Source organism: Mastomys coucha, unplaced genomic scaffold, assembly GCF_008632895.1.
Source record: "Mastomys coucha isolate ucsf_1 unplaced genomic scaffold, UCSF_Mcou_1 pScaffold9, whole genome shotgun sequence".
In the NCBI taxonomy this organism is placed as follows: domain Eukaryota; kingdom Metazoa; phylum Chordata; class Mammalia; order Rodentia; family Muridae; genus Mastomys; species Mastomys coucha.
Genome location: NW_022196915.1, coordinates 44,116,766 through 44,139,024, shown reverse-complemented (window position 1 = coordinate 44,139,024; position 22,259 = coordinate 44,116,766). Strand labels below are relative to the sequence as shown.

The 22,259-nt window shown below is 41.7% G+C and overlaps 2 protein-coding genes across 5 annotated transcripts in view; both read left to right on the top strand.

Moving 5' to 3' along the window:
* Xpo4 (exportin 4) overlaps positions 1-5,603 on the top strand; it is an 89,574-nt gene extending 83,971 nt beyond the window's left edge. For all 3 annotated transcript variants that reach the window (XM_031362135.1, XM_031362136.1, XM_031362137.1), the window contains one exon: positions 658-5,603. In XM_031362135.1, the coding sequence (XP_031217995.1) occupies positions 658-855 (198 nt within the window). In that variant the 3' untranslated portion in view covers positions 856-5,603. The remainder of the gene's footprint in view (positions 1-657) is intronic.
* A 5,762-nt stretch (positions 5,604-11,365) lies between these two features.
* Positions 11,366-22,259, top strand: part of Eef1akmt1 (EEF1A lysine methyltransferase 1) — a 21,402-nt gene continuing 10,508 nt past the window's right edge. Inside the window, exons 1-2 of one of the 2 annotated variants that reach the window (XM_031362278.1) lie at positions 11,366-11,404; positions 16,512-16,674. In XM_031362278.1, coding sequence (XP_031218138.1) covers positions 11,394-11,404; positions 16,512-16,674 — 174 coding nt within the window. In that variant the 5' untranslated portion in view covers positions 11,366-11,393. Of the gene's footprint in view, positions 11,405-16,213; positions 16,307-16,511; positions 16,675-22,259 lie in introns of those variants that run through there. The other variant, XM_031362277.1, reaches the window with a different exon arrangement.

Below are 22,259 nucleotides of genomic sequence, written 5' to 3'. Positions count from 1 at the left end.
GGCAGGCCAACTTTCTCCAAGAAGCTCATGAAAATTAATGGCAGGCCAGCTTTCTCCGTGGTGCTTCTCTGTTCTGGGTCACTTTCCCTTAAGCCCCTGAACACTCACCTGTATACTAATGTTATGCGAGTGGATAATAAAAATAGAAGATGCCACCATCCACAGCCACTGCTACAGTGCTGACTTGGGACTTTGAAAGTGTACTTGGAGGGAGCTCTCAACCCTTCTCCATGCTCCTGCTGCCGACAACTGGGAGAGCAATGTATTTGCATGTGCCACTAGAAGACTGTACACCTTAATATTCCAGGCCCAGGAGTTATGAACAAAATACAGACTAACCAGAAGAGGCAATACTGCAAAGCTGGGGCCATTATGGGTGTGGAGCCAGAATGTCTGTACTCATGCTTTATAGCACTGTGATTTTCAGGTTATTACTCCATCTAGCAAAGCCTTCATCTGTAAAATGGGAATATTAATAGTGTCAGTCTCATAGTAGCATACATATTAAATTAATTAGGACATAGAAAAGGTGAGAAAAAGACCTAAACACTGAACTGTTGGAAGGAGTTTTTGTCTGCGTTGCCTCAGAAACAACTCCACATTCTCTGCTAGGATCCCATGCAAAACATTCTTATGGTTGCCTTGTTTCTTCTGCAGGCTGAGTATTCTGAACTGGTTGAGACATTACTATCAAGTCAACAAGACCCAATCATTTACCAGAGATTAGCAGATGCCTTCAACAAGCTCACAGCGAGCAGCACTCCTCCTACCCTGGACCGGAAACAGAAGATGGCCTTCCTAAAGAGTTTAGAAGAATTTATGGCAAATGTTGGTGGTCTCCTTTGTGTAAAATAAACAACAGAGCTATATGCTTAACTTAGATCCTTTCTGCAAAGTGCACTGAATTGCTGAAAGTTGACTTGAGTCTTGTCCTGTTCCTCAGTTCGTTTGACCATTTTGGATTTTGGAAAGCCTGAGACTTTGGTGTGGAGTACAATGAAACAGGAGAGGTCAACTTGAAATCAGCTTCGTCATTAGGTGTTAGCCATGATCTGCCATATACTTGTCTCCTAGATTCTGAATGGTGATTTACATTTTTCAAAATGCAATTCCATATATGTGCAAACAGATATGGGCACCATGAAATTCATATTCAGTGCCTTTTCCCCTTTTATCAAAGCATAGGTGGCTAGCCAAAGTTGATTTGTTCTCAGCATTAGTTTTCAAAATGTCCATAGATCCCTCATCACTTGAGGAGCTGGTTGTAGGAGGGGATTCTTGGGCCCTACTGTGCATCATTAGGATATTTGGTTGTTGGACTCTAGAGTATCCATTTTAATAAGCTCCTCCCCTTTGTTAACCTAAAAGTTTTGAATCAATGCAAGAGATGCTGAAACCGTGTAACAAGTTTTGTGCTTTCCAGCATTTCCTCCCTTTGGTGATTATAATTACGCAGGCAGAAGTTTTACAAGTGTTTGCTGGTTTCATAGTCCACTCTCTCCCCACTTCCTCCCTTTCCTTCCCTTTCAGCCTCACTATTGCAGGTTTTGTGTAATTATTTCAGGTTTCTAATCAGACTGTGATGCCTGAACTTGAGGAAAATACGTGTATAATTTTGTTCCATAAAGATGACTTTAGGAACTGTAGCCATTTCATTGCCTTAATTTTAAGAGGAAAAGACAAACCAGATTTGTTTTAGAGAGAAATTAAGTCTTGACACTTAAGAGTTGGCTTTGGGTATTAGCTGCTATGAACCTCTTGCCCCTTTGATTATGTATTTATGTGTATCAGTGAGTGGAAGAGCATCCCCACATGGTTGCCTTTCTTGGTGTGTTTCTGTCCAGCCACACAGCCCGTATCTACTCTGAATGGCTTGCTTAAGCAATAACTTTTTAATGGGTGTGAATAACTAATTCACACAGACTATTGCACATTGGGGCATTAGGGGCAATAATTATGCTGAAGTGGGCGTTATCCTCGTGTCACAGGAGCCACACTAATTCAATCTCAAAGACTTAGACATTTCAGTTTAGTTAGGCATGGTGATGCATGCCTGCCTATATTCCTGGCATTCAGGAAGCTGAGTGTGAAGGCCAGGCTAGTCTGGGTTACAATGTATGACATATCTGTAAAGAAAAGACAAAGAAAAATTCTCTTTAGATCCTCTGGCTTTTCTAATCAGGATTTTTATACTGCTCCCGTGCTCCTCTTAATTTTTGTGTCAGCTTTAATTATGAAAATGAAAGCTCATTTATAAACAGCAGGCCTCTGATACTGCCCACTGCAGGACCAGTTGCAGTGCAGTGGCAACTAGAGGCCTCTGACCTAGGTGCATCTGAGACTGCCGTGGAAGGGCAGGCTCCTCCGCTAAACCATCGGGCAGGTACTGTCCTCCTCCTACCTGAACTGCACAGTACGTGCATCTTAATAGCTGATGCTCTGGAAACTTTGTGTAACTGTATAAGCAGAGCATCTAAATTACATCCTGTACCTGTGATGGGAGGTGTGCAAGGATGCAAAGCTTAGGGCCATAGCTTTTTAAAGAACCCTTTCTTCTAAATTAATCACCATTTAGTAACAGTAAGTATGGAAAAAAATCTCTACTGCAAAGAAGAAATATAATTCTACATGCTTTGTATTTTTCAATACTTGGAAAGGTTGTTTTTAGATTTTTTTCTCTTTAATTGATCTGCAGCAGCAATTACTCTATTTTGTATTGTTGTTGATGCCTGTGTTTCCTCAGCAGGTATGGTTTCTGTGTACCTGTGTGTGTGAAAGGTATGGGCCTTTTGACAGAAGGCCTTGAGATCCAACTGAATAAATAGATAGGTCACTGGCCAGGGCAAAGCAGTTATCAAGTTCAAGCAGAGGTGTGTAGGAAAGGATGCTTTGGTAAGTAGCAAGGCATCTATCTGTGTATAATAACTTGTATTCAGACAGAACTATATTTATGAAATTTGACGAGATCCTAGGATTCTGTACTCCAATTCTGTTACACCCCTTTTCACTGAAGGAAGATTTATTTTAGATGGGACCAAATAATGCTTAAATGATCACTAGAATGTTGATTAGTGGCAAGATGAGGGAAAAAGACCCCACCGTATTTTAAATAATGGGAATGCCACTTACTTTTCCCACTTAGACCTTTCAGGGTGTTTGTGTGTTTGTTTGCTTTAGTGAGTATCTGTTTAGGTTGGTCTTTGGCCCGGTTTTGGTTTTTGCTTTGTTTCCTAGCGCTCGATGGACTTCTGAACTGTATTAGTGTCCCACTCTTTTTTTTCCTTGATGTTCTTGCCCCAGTGGGTATTGAGGCCACTGACTTCATGCTCTATGTGACTGTTAAGTTATTGGAAAATGTTTTTAAAACAAAAAGTTATATGTGCCCTTTTTAAAATACACGTTAAAGGGACACTGTCAAGTATTTTATTTTTCAGGTTTTTGTTCATACAGTACCCTTTAGCCTTCATTTTTCCACACTTTTGTTCACTTTGTCTTATTTTATGATTCTTGGCCATTTGTTTCCCAGGGCGCAATCACTAATTAATCTACACAGTCTCATGGAGTTTGTCTGTTCACACTGGTGCTAATGTCACAGCTCCTGCAGTTGCTCATTTCTAGCTCTGGAAAGGCTAATTTGACTGATGTCCTTGTGTTGGGTGGGTAGCTCTTTGATAGCTCAGCTACCTGAAAGTGTCCTTTCGAGTGTAGTAATTGACTCTTCCTGATTCTGATGGAGACTGTGTTATGTCAACATGATTCTGATGCTTTGTTAGATAGAAATGACATTTTGCAATTCTTACCCCTAAATTTAACTTATAATTTTCAAATTTCTTGTATGGAAAAATATCTAATGATAATCATTTTAGTCTGTTCAGATGAGAGGGTTACTACTCCTCATCACAATTTCACGTAAAAACAGATCTGTAATTTTCCCCACTCAGCACTCTTTTAGAAGTCAAGTCTGTACACTCAACCTGTCTCTTCTTTCTGTTAATACCTGTATGAATCCCTCAAATACTGAAGGAAAGCTAGCTCTTAGTTTTGATAATTTCAGGTTGGAGCTTCCTAGGGGATAGGTAGTGTTAACTGAACCCTGAAAATATTTTTCTTTGTTATATTTTTTACATATATTTTGTTTGCCATCTCTGTTGTTAGAGGTGATTGTCATTGGCCCTTCCTAGCTTTGTCTTGCAAGTAAATAACAATATTGTTTTCTGAGTAAAACATTTAGCATTTCAAGTCTAAAGGAACTGCAGTGTCGTACAGAGGGACTCTTTCTTCCTAAGAAAGAGTAAGGAACTCATTCGGATATGATGGTTTGGTTGGTTTTTCGAGACAGGGTTTCTCTATGTAGCCCTGGCTGTCCTGGAACTCACTCTGTAGACAGGCTGGCCTCGAACTCAGAGGTCCACCTGCCTCCTGAGTGCTGGGATTAAAGACGTGTGCCACCATACCTGGCTAGATTGTTTGGTTTTTAATATTATAATTTTCTACAAAATCTCCCACAGAATAACATAGATGACTTGGGTATGTAATGATATTTTAAATTATTTGAAAATGTAAGTGAATGTTCTCTTTTTCTAAAAACACTGCATTTCTTTAAAACTTGGCTTTTTAGAATTAGAAAGGAAAATGTCCAATTTCGACATCTTGTTGAATTCAATTTGATTTAAAGGGCCATGGCTCAAGTTGAACTTCATTTTATCTTAGGCATAAAAATTGTGAAGTGTTCCTGGTTGATTATAATGGGAAACCATGACCTATGTAGCCAAAGAATATATTTGGTTCAGGTAAAACTAGATTAATAGTGGACATTCATTTTGCTAGTTTTGAAGCTGGATGAATTGATGTTTCTGTCCTAGATGTGTTTGTGAAAGTGGTGAGGATTTCCTCCTGTCAAATGGGAGGTGCTTGACTGGCCTAGTCAGCTCCCTGTACCCACTGTGGCCTGCTCTTCACCTGTTCCCAGAACTTCTCAGTTGTGGGAAGGTTTGGATTTCTGGTCCTGTTTGCATTTTTAGGCCCCTTAACTATTAGGAGCTGTCAGCTGTGTTCTGGCAGCTAATTTCCCTAGCCTGAAGAAATTTACCATATCTGCACTATGTACCTACTGGGGGGCGGGGGTGGGGAATCTGACCTCAAGTGTGCTCTGAGCCCAGGTTTCCTCGTGTGGTGTCTTTTACCACGGAATTATGACAAATTGCAAATCCTGGTATTGTGATCTTATTCTCTGTACAAAGAAAGAAGCTCTATGCCGTGAGCTGTGGTTTAATGGTCACAGAATGTCAGCACTGCTATCATCCAGCACGTGTAACATTTTTAAATTTATAAATATTAAAATTTTAAACTTACACTAAGCCTTTTTAGTTTTTTTTAAAGAGACCCAGGGAGTGTATACTGTTTAAATATTTACCTCTATTAATATAACTAATGAAGGCATTTACTTTTTCAAAAGATAACTGCAGTATGATTTTAGGAAATAAACCAAGGTTATGTGTGGAGCCAGTTATAACCTGAATATCAAATTGATAAAACTTTATTTGTATTTCTTAATCCATCAATGGGCGTTAAAATATGTGTTTTCACTAAATATTTTTATTACATTTTTGATTTGACCATGTGTGATTTGTTCATGGGTGCTGTCTTAGTGTTCTACTGCTATGAAGAGACACCATGACCAGAGCAACTCTTACAAAAGAAAGCATTTCACTGGGGCTGCCTTCCAGTTTCAGAGATTTAGTCCATTATCATGGTGGGAAGCATGGCAGCATGCAGACATAGTTCTGGAGAAGGAGCTGAGAGTTCTACGTCCAGATCTGTCAGCAGCAGGAAGTGAACCACTAGGCCTGGCTTGGATTTATGAAACTTCAAACCCCACCCCAAGTAATACACTTCCTCCAACAAAGCCACATCCCCTAATCCTCTCAAACAGTGCTACTCCCTGGTGTACAAGCATTCAAATCTATAAACCTATAGGAGGAGGGAGGCATTCTTATTCAAACCACCACATTTCACTCCCTGCCCCCCCCAAAGGCTTGTAGCAATATCATAAAGCAAAAGTGTGTCCAGTCCAACTTCAAGTCTCTATACTCTATAACAGTTTCAACACTGTTTAAAAGTCCCGTCTCTTTTGAGACTCATAGAACTCTTAAATGAAATCCCCTGTAAAATCAAAAGGCAGACCATATACTTGCAACATATAATAATAGTACAGGATATACATTATCATTCCAAAAGGGAGGAAGTGGAGCCTAGGGAGGAAATACCAGGGGAAAACAAGAACAGAAAGCAGTTGGGCAAACTCCAGAATCTACATCTCATTGTCTGATATCAAAGCATTCTTCAGATGTCCAACTCTGGCCCACACCTGGTCTGCTGCTTTCCCACAGCTCTGACATTAACATCTTGAGGTCTCCAATGAAATCCTAGCTTCACCTTCACAGCTTCACACAATGGCCTCCCAGGTTCCCTTTCAGAAGTTGGAAGTGTAGCTGGGTGTGTTCTCACCCTTAGGTTAGCACTCCCTTTATTCCATCTAGTATTGGGCTTTTCTTTAAACTCTTGTTGAACACCGAATTTAGCTCCATTACACTTCCTGATGGTCCTTTTTTCTCAAACTGTACATTTTGTATTTTTCTTGCTCAGCTTGCATCTTTCTGTTGTACATCTGCATACAATTGACCATTAATAACCACACCACAGTCAATGCTAGGCTCTCTTGAAATCTCTTGCCAATACCATTAATCTAGAACTTCAGTTTAGCTTCAGGCATGTTTTCATATATGAGCAGAATGCAACTGTGTTCTCCAAAATATCACAAGAATAGTCTCTAGGCCACTTACTAATATTTTCTGAAACCTTGAGCCCAGGCCATCATAAACTATATTACTCTCAGCATCACTCTCTTCTGTGCCCCAGATATGGCCCATTAAGCCCATTTGCAACTGCTTTCAGAATCCAAAGTCCACCAATAAGCAGCATAGTCAGACCTTTCATAGCAATACCCCACTTCTGGTACCAATTTATGACTTAGTGTTCTATTGCTGTAAAAAGACACCATGGCCACAGCAACTCTTATAAAGAGGAAAGCATTTAATTTAATTAGCCTTATGGTTTCAGAGGTTTTAGTCCATTATCATCATGCCCATAAGCATGGTGCTGGAGAAGTAGCTGAAAGTTCAATATCTGGATCAGCAGGCAGCAGGAAGAGAACCACTGTGGTTGGCTTGGACTTTTGAAACCTCAGAGTCCATCCCCAGTGATATACTTCCTCCAACAAAGCCACTCCTTATCATTTCATACAGTGCCATTCCCTGATTTACAGACATTCAAATCTATGAGCCAAAGGGGGATTATTCTCATTCAAACCATCACAGGTTCTTAGGGAGCCAATTGCTGAGATGTTATTGGTTGGCTATGAAATGACATGTAGACACTACACTGGGTATACATTGCTAAAATAATTTATTTTTAATTGGGTGGATCTCTGTGTAGAGTACCTAAAGAGGAAGTTGAACCCCCTAGAGCTCAGGTTAAAAGCATTTGTGAGCTGATGTGGGAGCAATGTGTGTTTTTAACATCTGAGAGGCAAGAGGAGGATGTTGGGTGGCCTGTTCTATTACTGCCTTCATCCCTTGGGACAAGGTCTCTTACTGAACTTAGATCTGGGTGGGCAGCCAGCAATGCCTAGATGATCCTTTTATCTTCCCTCGCATACGTGGTGCCAGGGTTACAGATGTGCACAGCCATATTAGGCTTTATATATGGGTGCTTGGAACTCAAGTCCTCCTGTTGTATGCTTAACCATCTCTCCAGCCCCAGAAGCTAAAATTTTTAAGGGAGAAAATGTATCTTGAAAATATATTTTGTATTTTAACCTGATTTTGTTTAGAATAATCATGTTTCTTGTGTTTGGAGATTTGTTTCTGTGTATTAAAGATAGAACCATATATATAGGTAGGAACCATCCGAGGGTCATGATGGATGGGGTCTTGTGCCTTCTGTATTATCTAAAATGACATGTCCATTAAACTTTACTTTAGAACTAAGTGGAGACAAAGGGCATAGTTGGTGACATCCAAGAGGGAAGTTTGTGGGTGGAATTCCACGCAGTGCATTTGACATAAATCTGAGCATACATGTCAACAACCTACTGAGTTCTGTGTTGAGTGGATTTTAACCGAGAGCATGAGACCCAACTGGTTAAAGTCTCGTGTTTTCCAGATATGATGGGGAGGAAACACTGCTGTCAGGGCTGGAAAGATGGTGAGAAAACACTTTTTTATGCAGAAGACTCAGGTTGAATCTCAGCACCCATATAATGGCTCACAACCATCCGTAATTCTAGTTCCTGGGGATTCAACATGTTCTATCCCCTGAATGTATATGGTGTATAGTATACACGCACAGAAAACACACCACAAAATAATAAAATATGAAAAGAAAAAACTGATATCAATGGAACTTAGTAAGGATGGAGTATTTTATTCTCATAGTGGTAGTGTTCTTAAAAGTACTTTGCCCTTAATGTTTATGTGAGAGGTTAACCGTGTGCGTGCCTGGTATCTGAGAGACAGAAAAGGACATGAGATCCCTTGGAGCCAGTTTTAGGAACTACTGAATTTATCCTCTAGAAGAACAATTCCCACTGTGCCATTTCTCCAGCCTCCCAAATGAAACTTTAAAACAGTGAAAAATAGTATTGGACAAGGCTACATTCACTTTACTTGGTAAATTTATTCTAATAAAGGCTTAACATCTAACAGTCATTAAATATTGTGTGCACCCAAGACCTCAGGTGGGTTTAGTCATGTATGAAAGTCAGCACTTTCTTCACTGAGCTCTCCATAGACAGTCCTTAAAACTTTTACTGCCGGGCAGTGGTGGCACACGCCTTTGATCCCAGCACGTGGGAGACAGAGGCAGGTGGGTTTCTGAGTTCGAGGCCAGCCTGATCTACAGAGTGAGTTCCAGGACAGCCAGGGCTACACAGAGAAACTCTGCCTTGAAAAACAAACAAACAAAAATTTTTCTTTTTTACAATGTTAGACACACTACTCTTGTCTCATTTCAAAACAAGCATGTTTCCAGTCAGCTGTCTTGGTCCACTTGTGCTATACAAGAAGGTACTTGAGTTGATTAGTTTAAAGAGCAGCATTGTTTCTCATGGTTCTGGTGGTCAGAAAGTCCAAGATGAAGGCATGAGTGTCTAGTGAGGGCTTTTTTGTTCACATAGCTGAAGTTGGAGAGAGGAGGAGGGAGCTGGAAAGGGAGGAATTGTGAGCAAACCTGTCCAGTTCTTTAGAAGGGGCCTTATGTCATCAGTGAAGGATGAGCCTTTAGGCTTCATCACCACTTAAATACCTCACCTCAGAATACTGTCACAGTGGCCACATTGAAATGTTGCAGGGTATCATTGAAAGCAAGGCATCTCTATGCACCTGATGGTGGTGTTTCTGAGAAAAAAAAAGATTCCCAAACTTGACTTTCCTGCCAACACTAACTTATAACTTAGTTCATTATAAAATCTTATTTTGAAAAATAAATCTTATTTTGATTTGGTTAATAATTTTAATCATTTTTAATTTGTGTGTAAATCTTAATTGGATTTTTTTAAATACAGTCTAATATCTTGTATATTGTGGGACTAGAGATCTCCCTTTGCTTCTGTACTCAGAGTGATTTGAATAATTTGTGGTAAGGCTCTCATGGTGAAGTCTGGGTTTATGTTTCAGTAATATGTGTTATATTATAAAAAATATATTTTTTAAAGGGCTGAGCATTGTGGAATTGCCAGTTCTTTCTACTTCAAAGGTTAAAGCTGGAGGCTCAACTTGGTCCCAACACAATAAATAAGAAAAAGAAAAACTCAGTCAGTCAGTTAGTTAGGTTAGTTAGTCAGTCAGTCAGTTAGTTAGTTGTTTTTATGAGACAAGGTCTTAGTATGTAGCCCTGCTCTCCATGAACTTGTTGTGTAGTCCAAACCTTAAACTCATAGAGAATTACCTGCCTCCTCTGACCACTGGGGCCCCAGGACCACATATTTCTATCCTAAGGGATCTTTCAAGGTATGCTCTCTGCACCATTACTAAAAATAAAAGGAATAATTCCTTAATTAAAATGTGATTTGAAAGCATCTTTTAGATCCAATTTGACTGAGAAGCCTTTTCACTTCAATAAGGACTAGTTTGCCTTTGATACTAGATTTATGATTTTTGAGAAACATTTAATTACAATGCATAAGTTTCACAGATAAAATATTAACTTTTATGTATTGCATGAAGTGGCCACCAACTAACAGTTTAGATAGGTGGTGGTGGCAATCACCTTTAATGCCAGTTCAAGGCAGTTGCAATGCAGGTCTTTGTGAGTTTGAGGCCAACATGGTCTACAAAATGAGTACCAGGCCAGCCAGAACTATATCAAGAAACCCTTGTTGAAAAACAAAAAAGTTGAGCTTTCTGGTGTCTTCGGACACTTTAATATTTAAAAATAGCATTTATTAAGTCATAAAAGTAGATGGTTTCTAGCAGGGGGAGGGAACGGGATTGTTTTAGTTTTTGGGTATTTTTATTTTTTTCTTATTTCATTTTCTTTTTCTTTTTTCTTTTGGGGGGGAACCTGGGAAAGGAGATATTGTAAATAAAGAAAACATCTAATTTAAAAAAAAGTGGATGGTTTCTTCATTTTCAATAGTTTTTTTTCTTGTCATTTTGATAAGTTACAATTGATTTGAACTATTTGGTTTAATAGAATAGTCATTCCTTCAGAGAAATAGAAGTCAAAATGAAGTATGGGTTTCTACAGATGAAACACTACTGCATATAGAAATTGTGACAGTCCATTATCAAGCTGCTTAATTGAATGGCATGAGCGTCTGAGCGATGATTTTAAAGCTGCTCAGCCAGATCATGAAATCGATAAAGGGAGAAGAGAACAGCAGGAACATAATGTAGCTTGCCTACCCCTGCGAAAGAAAAGATTACATGTGATTTGATAATGGCCGAATAAAAGGGAGCATTAGTTTTAATTAAGGTCTATTGTGTGCCAGCTACCATGATGCGTTGGTAAAGTATGTGTTCATATACTGTGAATTCAGCACTGAAGGCTCTGAAAGACTAATGGGTTTGAAAGGCTTTTCTGAATCTCCTTAGTATTATGGATCCTTTATTGTTTTCTTCAGTTATCAATTTTAAGACTGACTCCTAAGTACCAAGCAGCCTAACTACCCCAACCTAATTAGAACCTTGATTGTGGAAGCCGGAAGCTGGCTGGGCGGGACTAGACGCTCATTGGCCCCCTCCGTCTAGTCTGCACCAACGCAAACGCCGAGGTCTCCGCCCCTCACTCTCCGCCCTCCCCCACCCCCCCACCCCGCACTGTAACGACTGCGCATGTGTCAGTGGTGAGTGGCGGGCGCGGAGTGGGGCGGTCAGGGCCAAGGGCTGTTTGGTGTGGGTTCCGAACTGTGGTGTGGAGTCAGTGCAGTAGCCGAGCCGGGTCCACATTGACTCTTTGAGACTTTCCCAGTAGGGGCCTCGTCTCTGCGGGTTCCGTGAACTTGGACACCATGAACCGGAAACAAGTCCTTAGTGGACCGGTCGGAATGGTGCTCTAACCTGATGGGTGGGCGGGGGGGGGGCGGGGAGGGGGCGAGGGATATACACGTGGATACGAGGAAGCCACGAGCTTTGGCCTGGGGCTTGGCTGGTCGGGATGTACATCCAAACTTACCATGTTTTGTGTTTTTGACCTGCTTTCTCTGTGGAAATTTTATCTTAGGCCATGGTGGGATTTGTTATTTTTGAGATGGTCTCACTGTGTAGCCAGGCTGGCCTCGAACTCAAACTCATTGATCCCTCATTTTCCCTGGGTCACACCCCACCCAACAGTCGTTCTTTAAATAATAAATACATAACAAAATAAGCAGTATTTAGAAGGTGGAGGGTTTACTTCAGGCAGAAACTTGTATGAAAATGAAAGCCCAAGATTTTTATAGCAGTGTGTTAGGCAGTGCACGCCTTTAATCCAGCACATGAGAAGCACAGGCAGACAGATCTCAGAGTTCAAGGCCAGCCTGGTCTACAGAGAATTTTCTGAGACAGCCAAGGCTACACAAAGAAATCTTATCTTAGATAGATAAATCCTATCATTCATAGATAGATAGATGGATAGATAGCCTTGTCTACAGAGCAAGTTCCAGGACAGCCAAAGTTACACAAAGAAATCCTGTCATAGGTTGGTAGGTAGATAGATAGACAGACAGACAGACAGACAGATAGATAGATAGTCTGGTCTACATAACAAGTTCCAGGACAGCCAAGGCTATACAAACCCTGTCTTGAATCAATAAGATTACTTAGAGAATATCTACCAGGCATGTCCAGTCTTTTGACAGTGCAAAATGTCATCTACAGAGTTCATGCTCAGGAACAACCACGTTGAAAACAATGTCATTTCTAGTTACCCTGGGTGGATAGCTGACAGGCCATTCTCTTCCATTTGCCTATGTGCAGGTCCCCTTCCTGCGTTTACTAACGACTCTGGAATGAAGCTTTGGTTCTTCTCTTTCTGCTGGTTTACACTGTGTTGTCAATATCTAAATATCTTAGAAAAGGTACTTTGACACTCTGTGGAAACATACAGTATTGTTAGTTTTTTGTTGTTTTGGTAGATTTGATGCATGGAAATAGATTTTTATGCAAATGAAGAATCCCTGCTGCTGCTGCTGCTGATCATTGCAGATCTCCTTTGCTTATGGTAGTCCATCTTCCTGTAACCCATTTCCATTCTTTCCCATCAAGGCAAACTGCCTTGACTTTACTTCTCATCGGGTTCTTCCCTGTTGCCCTACGATGCTGAGCCACACTTCTGTCATAGAGCAGTCCCCACCTTGCCATTTCTTTGTCTCTGGGGTTTCTGGACCTCTGCACTAAGGACATTTTGGACTGGATATATCTTTGAAGTAGAGGATTGTCCTATGAACTATAGAAAGTTCAACATCATAGCTGACCTTTGTCCACTGGTTGCCAAAAATGCCCTTGATTATAACCAAAAATGTTTCCAGATGTTTGCAAGTGTTTCTCCCAGAAGAAAAGTGACTCCTGGCTCTCCCATGAGAACCACTGATCTAAAATATGAGCCAGTAAACACTCTAGGTCAGTTTACTATGACACAGCCTTTTTCAGACCTGCTTAACAGTTTCACAAACTTACTTTGATATTACAAAAAAAAAAAAAAAAATTACAAAACAGCCACACAGAGTAACACATACCTGTAGTCTCGGGAAGCTGAGACAGGAGGATCACGAGTTTGAGGCTAGCCTAAGCTACATAGTGAGCTCCAGGAGAGCCTGGGCTATATAATGAGACCCTGTCTTCCGTATTTCGCTTCTCCCCCACCCCCAAATGCTTAGTAAGATGGGAACGTCTGTCTCCCAGCACTACCTTAGTAAATAGAACCTTACCAAGCGTAGTTCTCACACACAGAGGTAACCACTATATAATCTTATGGCTTTTATGCACCTTTTTATAAATCTTCACAGTTTTGAACTTTATTTAAAAGAAGTTATTTATATTTTCTTCATGTAGTGCCAGGGATTAACCCTATGCTTTTGCTAGGCAAGCACTTTGTCACTAAGCCATAGCTCAAGCCCTAACATTTTATTACACGATATCACTGAGTTTTGTATACGTATATTCATATTTCTGTTTATATATGAGTATATAGGATAAATAGACTTTTAGAAAGAGGATGTACTGTGATAGGCAAGAGTGCTATGAATGCAAAATGAAAATTAACATTCTAGCCCTTTTTCTGGAAACAAATGGGATTTAAAAAATACAGCAACATATAGAAATCTTTTTACACTCATGATCCTCACCTAAGAAATTTTTTGTCACTCTTCGTACATAGGCATAAGAAAAAATCAAATCAGACATTTCCTGATAGTAACGACACATTTTACTTATTTTTTATTGGATGCGTTTGTGCACTCTGCCTGCATGTATGTACATACGTGTGCCATGTGCATGCCCAGTGCCTGCTAAGCCCAGAAGAGGGCATTGGATCCCCTGAAGCTGGAGTTACGGATGGTTGTGAGTCAGCATTTGGGTGCTGGGAGCTGAGCCTGTGCTCTTAGCCACTGAGTCGTCTCTCCAGCCCCTATGCATTTATTTTAAAGCAACTCTTTGGTGTATATGTAATTTTACTATTAAACTTTATGTTTGCATAGAGATTTGCATACTAATAGACATACTTGATTCTTTTTACATAATGAATTATGTCATGGCTGAATATTTACTATTGCAGGCTGCAGAGTCTCCAACATGTCCCCGAGTTGGTCAGCTTTTTGGTATGACTAATAAGAACACTTCAAATAAGTATATACCATGACTGGCAGGTATCTTATTAGTGCCACTTCAGAAATGCTAATTCCAAGGCAAAATTTATTAAATGACTTTTTATGAAACTCAAGTGACCAGTTACAACAGCATTTTTTAAAAAGCTTTTTAATTGCCGGGCGGTGGTGGTGCATACCTTTGATCCCAGCCCTTGGGAGGCAGAAGCAGGTGGATTTTTGAGTTCGAGGCCAGGCTGGTCTACAGAGTGAGTTCCAGGACAGCCAGGGCTACACAGAGAAACACTGTCTCGAAAGAAAAAAAAAGGCTTTTTAATTGCCAGAGATAATTTATAAAAATTATGTGTCCTTTGCGGGTGTGGACCATGCCTGGGGAAGCCAGAAGGCACTGGATCCCTTGGAGCTTGAGTTACTGACAGTCATTAACTTCCCTATATGGGTGCTGGGAACCAAACTCGGATCCTCTGTAAGAACAGTTTCTGCTCTTAACTGCTGAACCATTTCTCCAGCCTCACAAACAACAGTTTTTAAAATCAGATATTCTAATGCAATACAACCTCAAAATACTAATACGATACTTCAGTGTTGAGGAACGCCAGTAGGAAAATACCAAGTCTGTTTTCTGTGGTTCATTTTTTTCTGTAAGAGTAGAAAACTGAGCGTAGTACAGACAACACAGTACATGATGTGTTGTGTGCGGAGCCAGGGCTGTAGTGCCGTGCAGCACAGAGCTGCATGAAGCCACCTCAGACTCACTAGCTGCTGAGTTTTCAGTTAACTTTTGCTTGTTGCATATCTAGTAACCTTTCACCAATGCCAGCACTCCCCACCCCCCATCGCACACTTAGCTATGAAACCTCATGTGTTTAAGAAGTTAAGGAACATCTAGGCTATGTATACACAAGTTCTTCAAGGTTTGAGGTACCAGACATTCATGTGGTATGTGGACAAAATGCCTAAATAAAAAAGAAAAGCAGGTAAAGAAAAGATTGAACATATTAAGTATGGATATGAAAAAGACTACCTGTTTGTAGAGATGAAAACTGTGTATCAAAGATGAACCTGGTTGGGTGCTTCAGTGGGTAAAGTTTCTTGTAGACAAGCCTGTTGGCCTGAGTTTGATTCCCAGAAGGCACATAGCCAAGGCTTTTTATCAAATCTGATACAAAACTATAAACTCTGCAGATCCAAGAACCTCAGTAAACCCAAAGTACTAAAAACATGTACAAAGTGCACCAAGGCAGAAATAAATCAAAAGAGAAAATCTTAAAGACCACTGGGAAAGAAAGACAGAAGACTATGAGAGAGTGCTTTTGTTAGAGCTCGTTGTGTGTGCACATGGACGTAGGCGTGGAACCTGGCATATGGGAAGGTCAGAGGACCACCCTCCAGGAGTGGGTTCCTTCCTGGTCCTACTTGTTTGCTTGCTTGCTTTATGAGACAGTGTCTCCATGTAACCCTGGCTGGTGTGGAACTAGCTATGTAGACGTGGCCAAACTCAGACATTTACCTGTCTCTGCCTCCCAAGTGCTGGGATTAAAGGGGTGTGCCCCATGCCTGGCTATCATACCTTCTTTCAGGGTTTCTGCTGCATCCACCTCCTATCTCTACCTTCTATCTCTTACCAGTACTGGGCCTGGGATATCATGCAAGCCGCCTCAGTTAGTTGGTTGGTTGGTTTTATTTGCATTTTATGTGTATGAGCATTTGCCTTAATAGATGTCCATGCACCACATGCATGTCTGGTGCCAGTAAAGGCCAGAAGCGGGCACCAGATCCTCTGGAAGAGCAGTCAGTGAGTGCTCTTGACTGCTGAGCCATTTCTCCAACCCTTCACCTGGCTTTTTTTTACAGGGATTCCAAAGATTGACCTCAGGTTACCAGGACTGTACAGCCAGTGATGTCACCTGCTAAGCCATTCCTCCATCCCCAGGATGTTCTAGATATGTATGCTTTCTGTTTAAAATTCACTTCTCACTAGGCAAAGGTGGGCATGCCTTTAATCTCAGACAGGTGGACGTCTGTGAGTTTGAGACCTGGTCTACAGAGCAAGTTCAAGAACACCTGGGGCTCCATGGAGAAAAAAAGATTCTCATTGTTATTTGGTGGGCATAAGTAACAAGTCCATACAACATGTATTCTCGCACTACAGGCCACAGACACTGTGTGAAATGGATGATTCAGAAGACGACGACATACCCCAGCTTTCTTCCCACACCTTAGCAGCTCTCCAGGAGTTCTATGCTGAGCAGAAGCAGTCCATCGACCCAGGAGGGGACGATAAATATAACGTTGGGGTAATAGAGGAGAACTGGGTAAGTGAATGCATCCATGTTGGGAAGTAGCGGTTTGTACAGTTGTGGCGCTTGTCTTCCCTCTACCTGCTGTCACTCAGGAGCTGGGAGCTCCAGGGAGCAAGGGCGGAAGGCAGAGAGCAGACTGATGTCCTAGGATGGGATGCACACAGGTTGCCCTGGCTCTGACTAGCAGGCTGGTGATCAGAGAAGGGGTTTGCAGGTAGTGGGACAGTAATGTCCTGTCCACAGGGCACACCCTACTGGTTTTCGTAGAACCCAGCTGGTTCTGTAGTGGGAAAAAAAAATGGATCATTTCAGCAAACGGTGTAGCTGTACTTAAGCATACAATGGAAAGTTGAGAGAATTTTTAAGAATAGGTTAATTTCTAGTTTTGTACATTATGTACTTTGTAGCCATATAAAAAATAGGTATGGGGCAGGCAATGGTACTTGCCTGTAATCCTAGCACCCAGGAGGCAGAGGCGGGAGGATCCAACAGCCTCAGGCCCACTGCTGCTAAATAATGAGTTTAGGGACCATACAAACCCTTGTCTCAAAAAAATTAAAATAAAAAAGAAGTAGAAATTAAAAAAAATAAAACTACTAATGGAAACCCCTGACCTCAGTATTTTGAAGTATCAGCTGAGTAACAAGGGCTCACATTTGTCTGCTGACTGCAGTAACAGGCCCATCTTTCCTTGTCACTTGGTAAGTGGAGAAAGGTTTTATGTCTTGTTTGTTTGTTTCAGTTTTTGCATTTGTGTCCAGCTGAGATCCTTTAAGGTGTATTACAGTTTTCTGACCACCCTTAAACCCCACTTAAAAACGCTCCCCTTCTGTACGCCGCATGTTCTATCTAACCAAAGGGCACTTTCTCGTGACTTCCTTCCTTGTAATTTTTATTTTATTTTATTTTTATTTTTTGTTCAAGGCTGGCCTTGAACTCCTGATCTCCTGCCTCTACCAGTAAGTTCTGGGATCACAAGTGTGTGCCACTTCGCCTGACTTCTCTTTGCATTTTCACCTTTTAGGTTGATCTACAGATAAGCAGCATGCATTTGAAGTATTATTCTTTAGGTGGTCTGTCTTCGGCTTAATCTTTAGATAATTATGCAACTCTTTTCTGACTCTAAAAGTAATATGTGACTGTTGTAGAAAATATATAAAAGCATTACAAAAGCTAGTTCATTCCCACTACTTACTCTTCTAATTTGGGAACTTTAGTTTGTTGAGAAAAGTGAGGAAATATCCCGAGGGGATTTTTTTTTTTTTTTTAAATCCCAGGACTTGGGAGGCTGAGACGGGGATCATTAGATCAAGGCTGTGGTACAACCATATCCACTGGAAATTTCAGAAGTCACGAAGCCAGCGCAGCTGTTCCACATGGTCCCAGCACAGCTGAGCTAATGCTGTGGTCATTGCTGCTCGTCTCTCAGCTTTAGGTTTTAGACTGTGTGTGTTGCCTTCTTGGGGGCTTTCTGCGTTGTGATTATTAACTTTATGTCTTTTCCTGAGAAAATGTTTAGGAAAGTCTTAAACTTACTTTTACCTAAGCTTCTGCTTATAGGGAAATAACTATCTGGCCCTATTTGGAAGTCTTCCTTGTGCCCTGGAGAGCCTTAAACATGGATAAGCACTAATATTAGCTGGGAATCACTAAATGAGGCCATTACTCCAGGAATCTGCTTGGTGTATCTGCCCTGAGCAATCTCAAACAGTATAATTGGTGCAGGGTCAACAGAGACAATTGACAGACTCTGACTGGCCAGGAGAAAAGGTTATAGACTCAAAGCCTCCTGTTACAATACGTTTAGAGCTCTCTGAAAATGTAGTTTAAAAATGGGTGGCCCTGCTGGGTGGTGGTGGTGCACACCTTTGATCCCAGACCTTGGGAGGCAGAAGCAGTCGGATTTCTGAGTTCGAGGACAACCTGGTCTACAGAGTGAGTTCCAGGACAGCCAGGGCTATACAGAAAAACCCTGTCTCGAAAAAACAAAAAAACAAAACAAAACAACAACAAAAAAATAGGTGTCCATTCAGAATATGACCCTGGAGGAATAGAACTCAGTAAATGAGATAGATTAACTAAAATAATCCTTCTTTATAGAGCAGGTGATGAAGCAATATGGTATAAGTAGTTAGGTGTTAGTATTTGCTATTCATAAAAAGACTGGTTCATAAACATTTTTGTTTGTCTGAAGTGCTTTAAAACTGAGAACACTGCCAGCCTAAAAGCAGGCTGTCATAATATAAATGTGTTTGCTTTGACAAAAACAATCTTTAGATTCTTTGGATTGGAGTTATAGGGCTAATAATAAAAATAAAATCTGTTCTACTTGTACTTTCTAATTGTGACTAAACTTGTAAACCTGGCCATGTAATGAAAAATGAAACACGTGTCCAGACACAAATGATATAATTTGTACTATTTGGATAATCATTAGTCTGTCTTTGTTCTGTGAAACCTGTATAAAGAAGCAATCTGATTGCTAGTCAGTCAGAGCTGCAAGATTCCGCAGCCCACCACTCCTGATTCTCTCTTCCCTTGATGGCTCCTTACCTCCTCTCAAGGACTACCCTGTCAAAAGGGCCAGAGCTGCCCCCCAGCAGGGCTGGCCTGAATTATATCATGAGACACCCCCCCATCTCCAAAACAAACTCATTGGTTTATAGCTCATTGGTAAGCCACTGCCTAGCATGTATTCCATACATGTATTCCTATTTTCCATACCTAGCAATGCACACACATCCACATGTACACACAGAGACACAAGAAAATTCTGGATATGGCTAGTCAAGAAAATCCAGGAGTAGGGTGTATTAGTTTGTCAGGCATGAAGCCCTGAGTTCAGGTTCAGCACTCATGTAAATAGCTAGAATCGATGATGTGCCCTTGAGAGCCCAGCGCTGGGGAAGTAGAGACAGGAAGGTCCCCACAGCCCACAGCCAGCAAATCCAACCACATTAATGAGCCCCAGGGTTAGTGAGAGACTTGTCAAAGAAATAGTAGTAAGGTGAGAGGTGATTGAAGGAGATCTAAGGGTTACACAAATATGAAGATCCTCAGACCTTCCTGAGGAAGACCTGGTCTTCCTAGAACCTTAGGATCAGAGCCACATCACCCCTCTCAATAACTTGATTAGAAACTAGAACTCTAGAGCTGGATGGAATGGCACATGTCTGTTACCCGGCATACAGGGGGTTCTGGAGCTTACAGTTGTCCTCAGCAGCACAGCATAAGGCCAGTCTCATCACCACCACCCAAACTGTTAAAGAAACTGCAGTTGCTGGCTGTGATGATAGCCGCCTTTAATCCCAGCACTGGGGAGGCCGGAGCAGGTAGATCGTTGAGTTCCAGGCCAGCCAGGGCTCTGTCTCAAAATAAAAGGTAATGGATAGGTAAATGAAGGAAGGAAGGAATTACAAATCTAAACTGCTGCAAATATTCTGATAAAAATTTATTCAGCTAAGCTGTCAGTCAAGTGTGAGAACAGAGATGCATTTAGACTTGGAGCACGTCCAACAGAAAGCTCAGCTCTAGCAAGTAAACGAAGGAAAGCAGGTCTGAGCTCTGCTGTAGGGAAGATGTGAACCAAGGAAGGAAGGTCGGTGGGAGTGCTAGGACGGAGGCTTACTGACACACAGAGCAGGAGACGGTTCCCACACGTCCCAGGGAGGGGCCCTCTGAAACCTGCACAGCAGTGGTCCCAGTTCCTTGAGGGGAGAGAGAGCTCCAGGGGGCAAGATAGAATGATGAGGACCCTGCAGGAAGAGAGTTCTGTTCAAAGGCCCATAAAGGGCTTGAGAACTGAAGGTAAGGATGAAGGACTGCACACGCAGCTCATTGGTGGAGTTCTTACCTAGCATCCATGAAACCGGCCTCATCCTTAGTACTGCACAAGAGGGGTCTGATGGCTCACACTTGTAATCCCAGTGCGTAGGAGGGGGAAGCGGGAGAATCAGAAGTTTCAAGCCACATAAGTTCAAAGCCAGTGTGGGATATGTAAGACCCTGATTATGATAGAGGATGGGAGGGAGGGAGGAAGACAGGGAGGGAGGGAGGTAGGTAGGTGGCAATCATGCACGAGTATTAACTAGGAAAAACCAGTGATCACACTGGAAAAGAATGTACTCTTAGTATAATATGTGGCTTAATACTGTTGGTTCCAGTTATCTAAGATGTGGATTCCAACTACCTCACGAGATGAAGGGAGGGGGTGTATGTGAGAGAGTGAAGTGCGAGCCATAGGAACAGATCGGATAGAGATTGATTCTAAGCATAGTGGTAAAGATGTGGGGCAAAGGATGAAAGAAACCAAGAACTGAAGACGATAGCTTCTGAAGAATGGGGCCCCAAAGCCAGGAGATATGGGGAAGAGGCGTTTCATTGTAAATCTAGTAGTTTGGGGGAGAGGTGCTTTGCTCCTAAAGCTGTATGCCTATAGTACAGAAATAGGGCTTTGGTTTGCCACTTGGGAGGTGAGATTAAAAGGATCAATAGTTCTTTAGTAGGGGAAGGAGAGAATGGAAAAAGAAAAGAAAATAATTTTCTTCTGGAATGCCACAGAAAACCAAACCGCAGGCCACTGGCAGTATGGGATAAGGAGGGCTGTTCGGAGCCTCTCTGTAGACAGCTCCTGTGACTCAGCCGTCCCCTGCCTCTGCGGTGCGGTGTGACCAGGCTCCATAATGTCCCCTGTCCATGGAGGATCCATGAAGAGGCAGACGTGAATTCAGGCATTTGTGAAGTGCATATGCACACTCTGCCTTGGGAAACATTGAGAAGCTTGTGTTTACAAGTAAATATTCAGCCAGTGCTGTGCAAACTAAATGTGAAATACATAAGCATCCTGGGTTTCTTAGCCAGAAAATGTTACTGACTTAAAGAATTCTGCATACCATTTGCAAATTCAGCTGTTGTAATTTTGAAGGCTGTCTTGTTTTGAATAATACAGATCATGACTAGTAAACCCTTCCAGATAAACCTACCACATACAAGGCACTGAATTTAATTTCAGGAGTCCAAAGGAAGGAAGAAAAAAAAAAGACATTTAGCCAGGCCTGATAGGCAGAAGAATGGCTGTGAGCTTGACATCAGTCTGGGGTACATGGTAAGTTTTAGGCCAGCCTGAGCTGTAAGCCCTGTCTCCAAATAACCATTTGAAACTCGTAACACAAAGACATCAACAGTAGGCTAGAGAAATGCAGGCAGCTCACAACTGCCTGTAACTCCAGCTCCAGGAATTTAAACACCCTCTTCTAGCCTCCAAGAGGACACACACATACAAATAAAACTTCAAAAATAATATGAGCTAATAAACAATCAAGAATAGGGGGGCTGGCGAGATGGCCCAGCGGGTAAGAGCACTGACTGCTCTTCCAAAGGTCCTGAGTTCGGATCTCAGCAACCACATAGTGGCTCACAACCAGCCGTAATGAGATCAGACGCCCTCTTCGGGAGTGTCTGAAGACAGCTGCAGAAAATTACACCAGAGCGAGCAGGGCCAGGCAGAGGTCCTGAGTTCAACAAGGTCCTGAGTTCAACAGCAGCCACACACCAGATGGCCCACAGCTATCTGTATAGCTACAGTGTACTCATACACA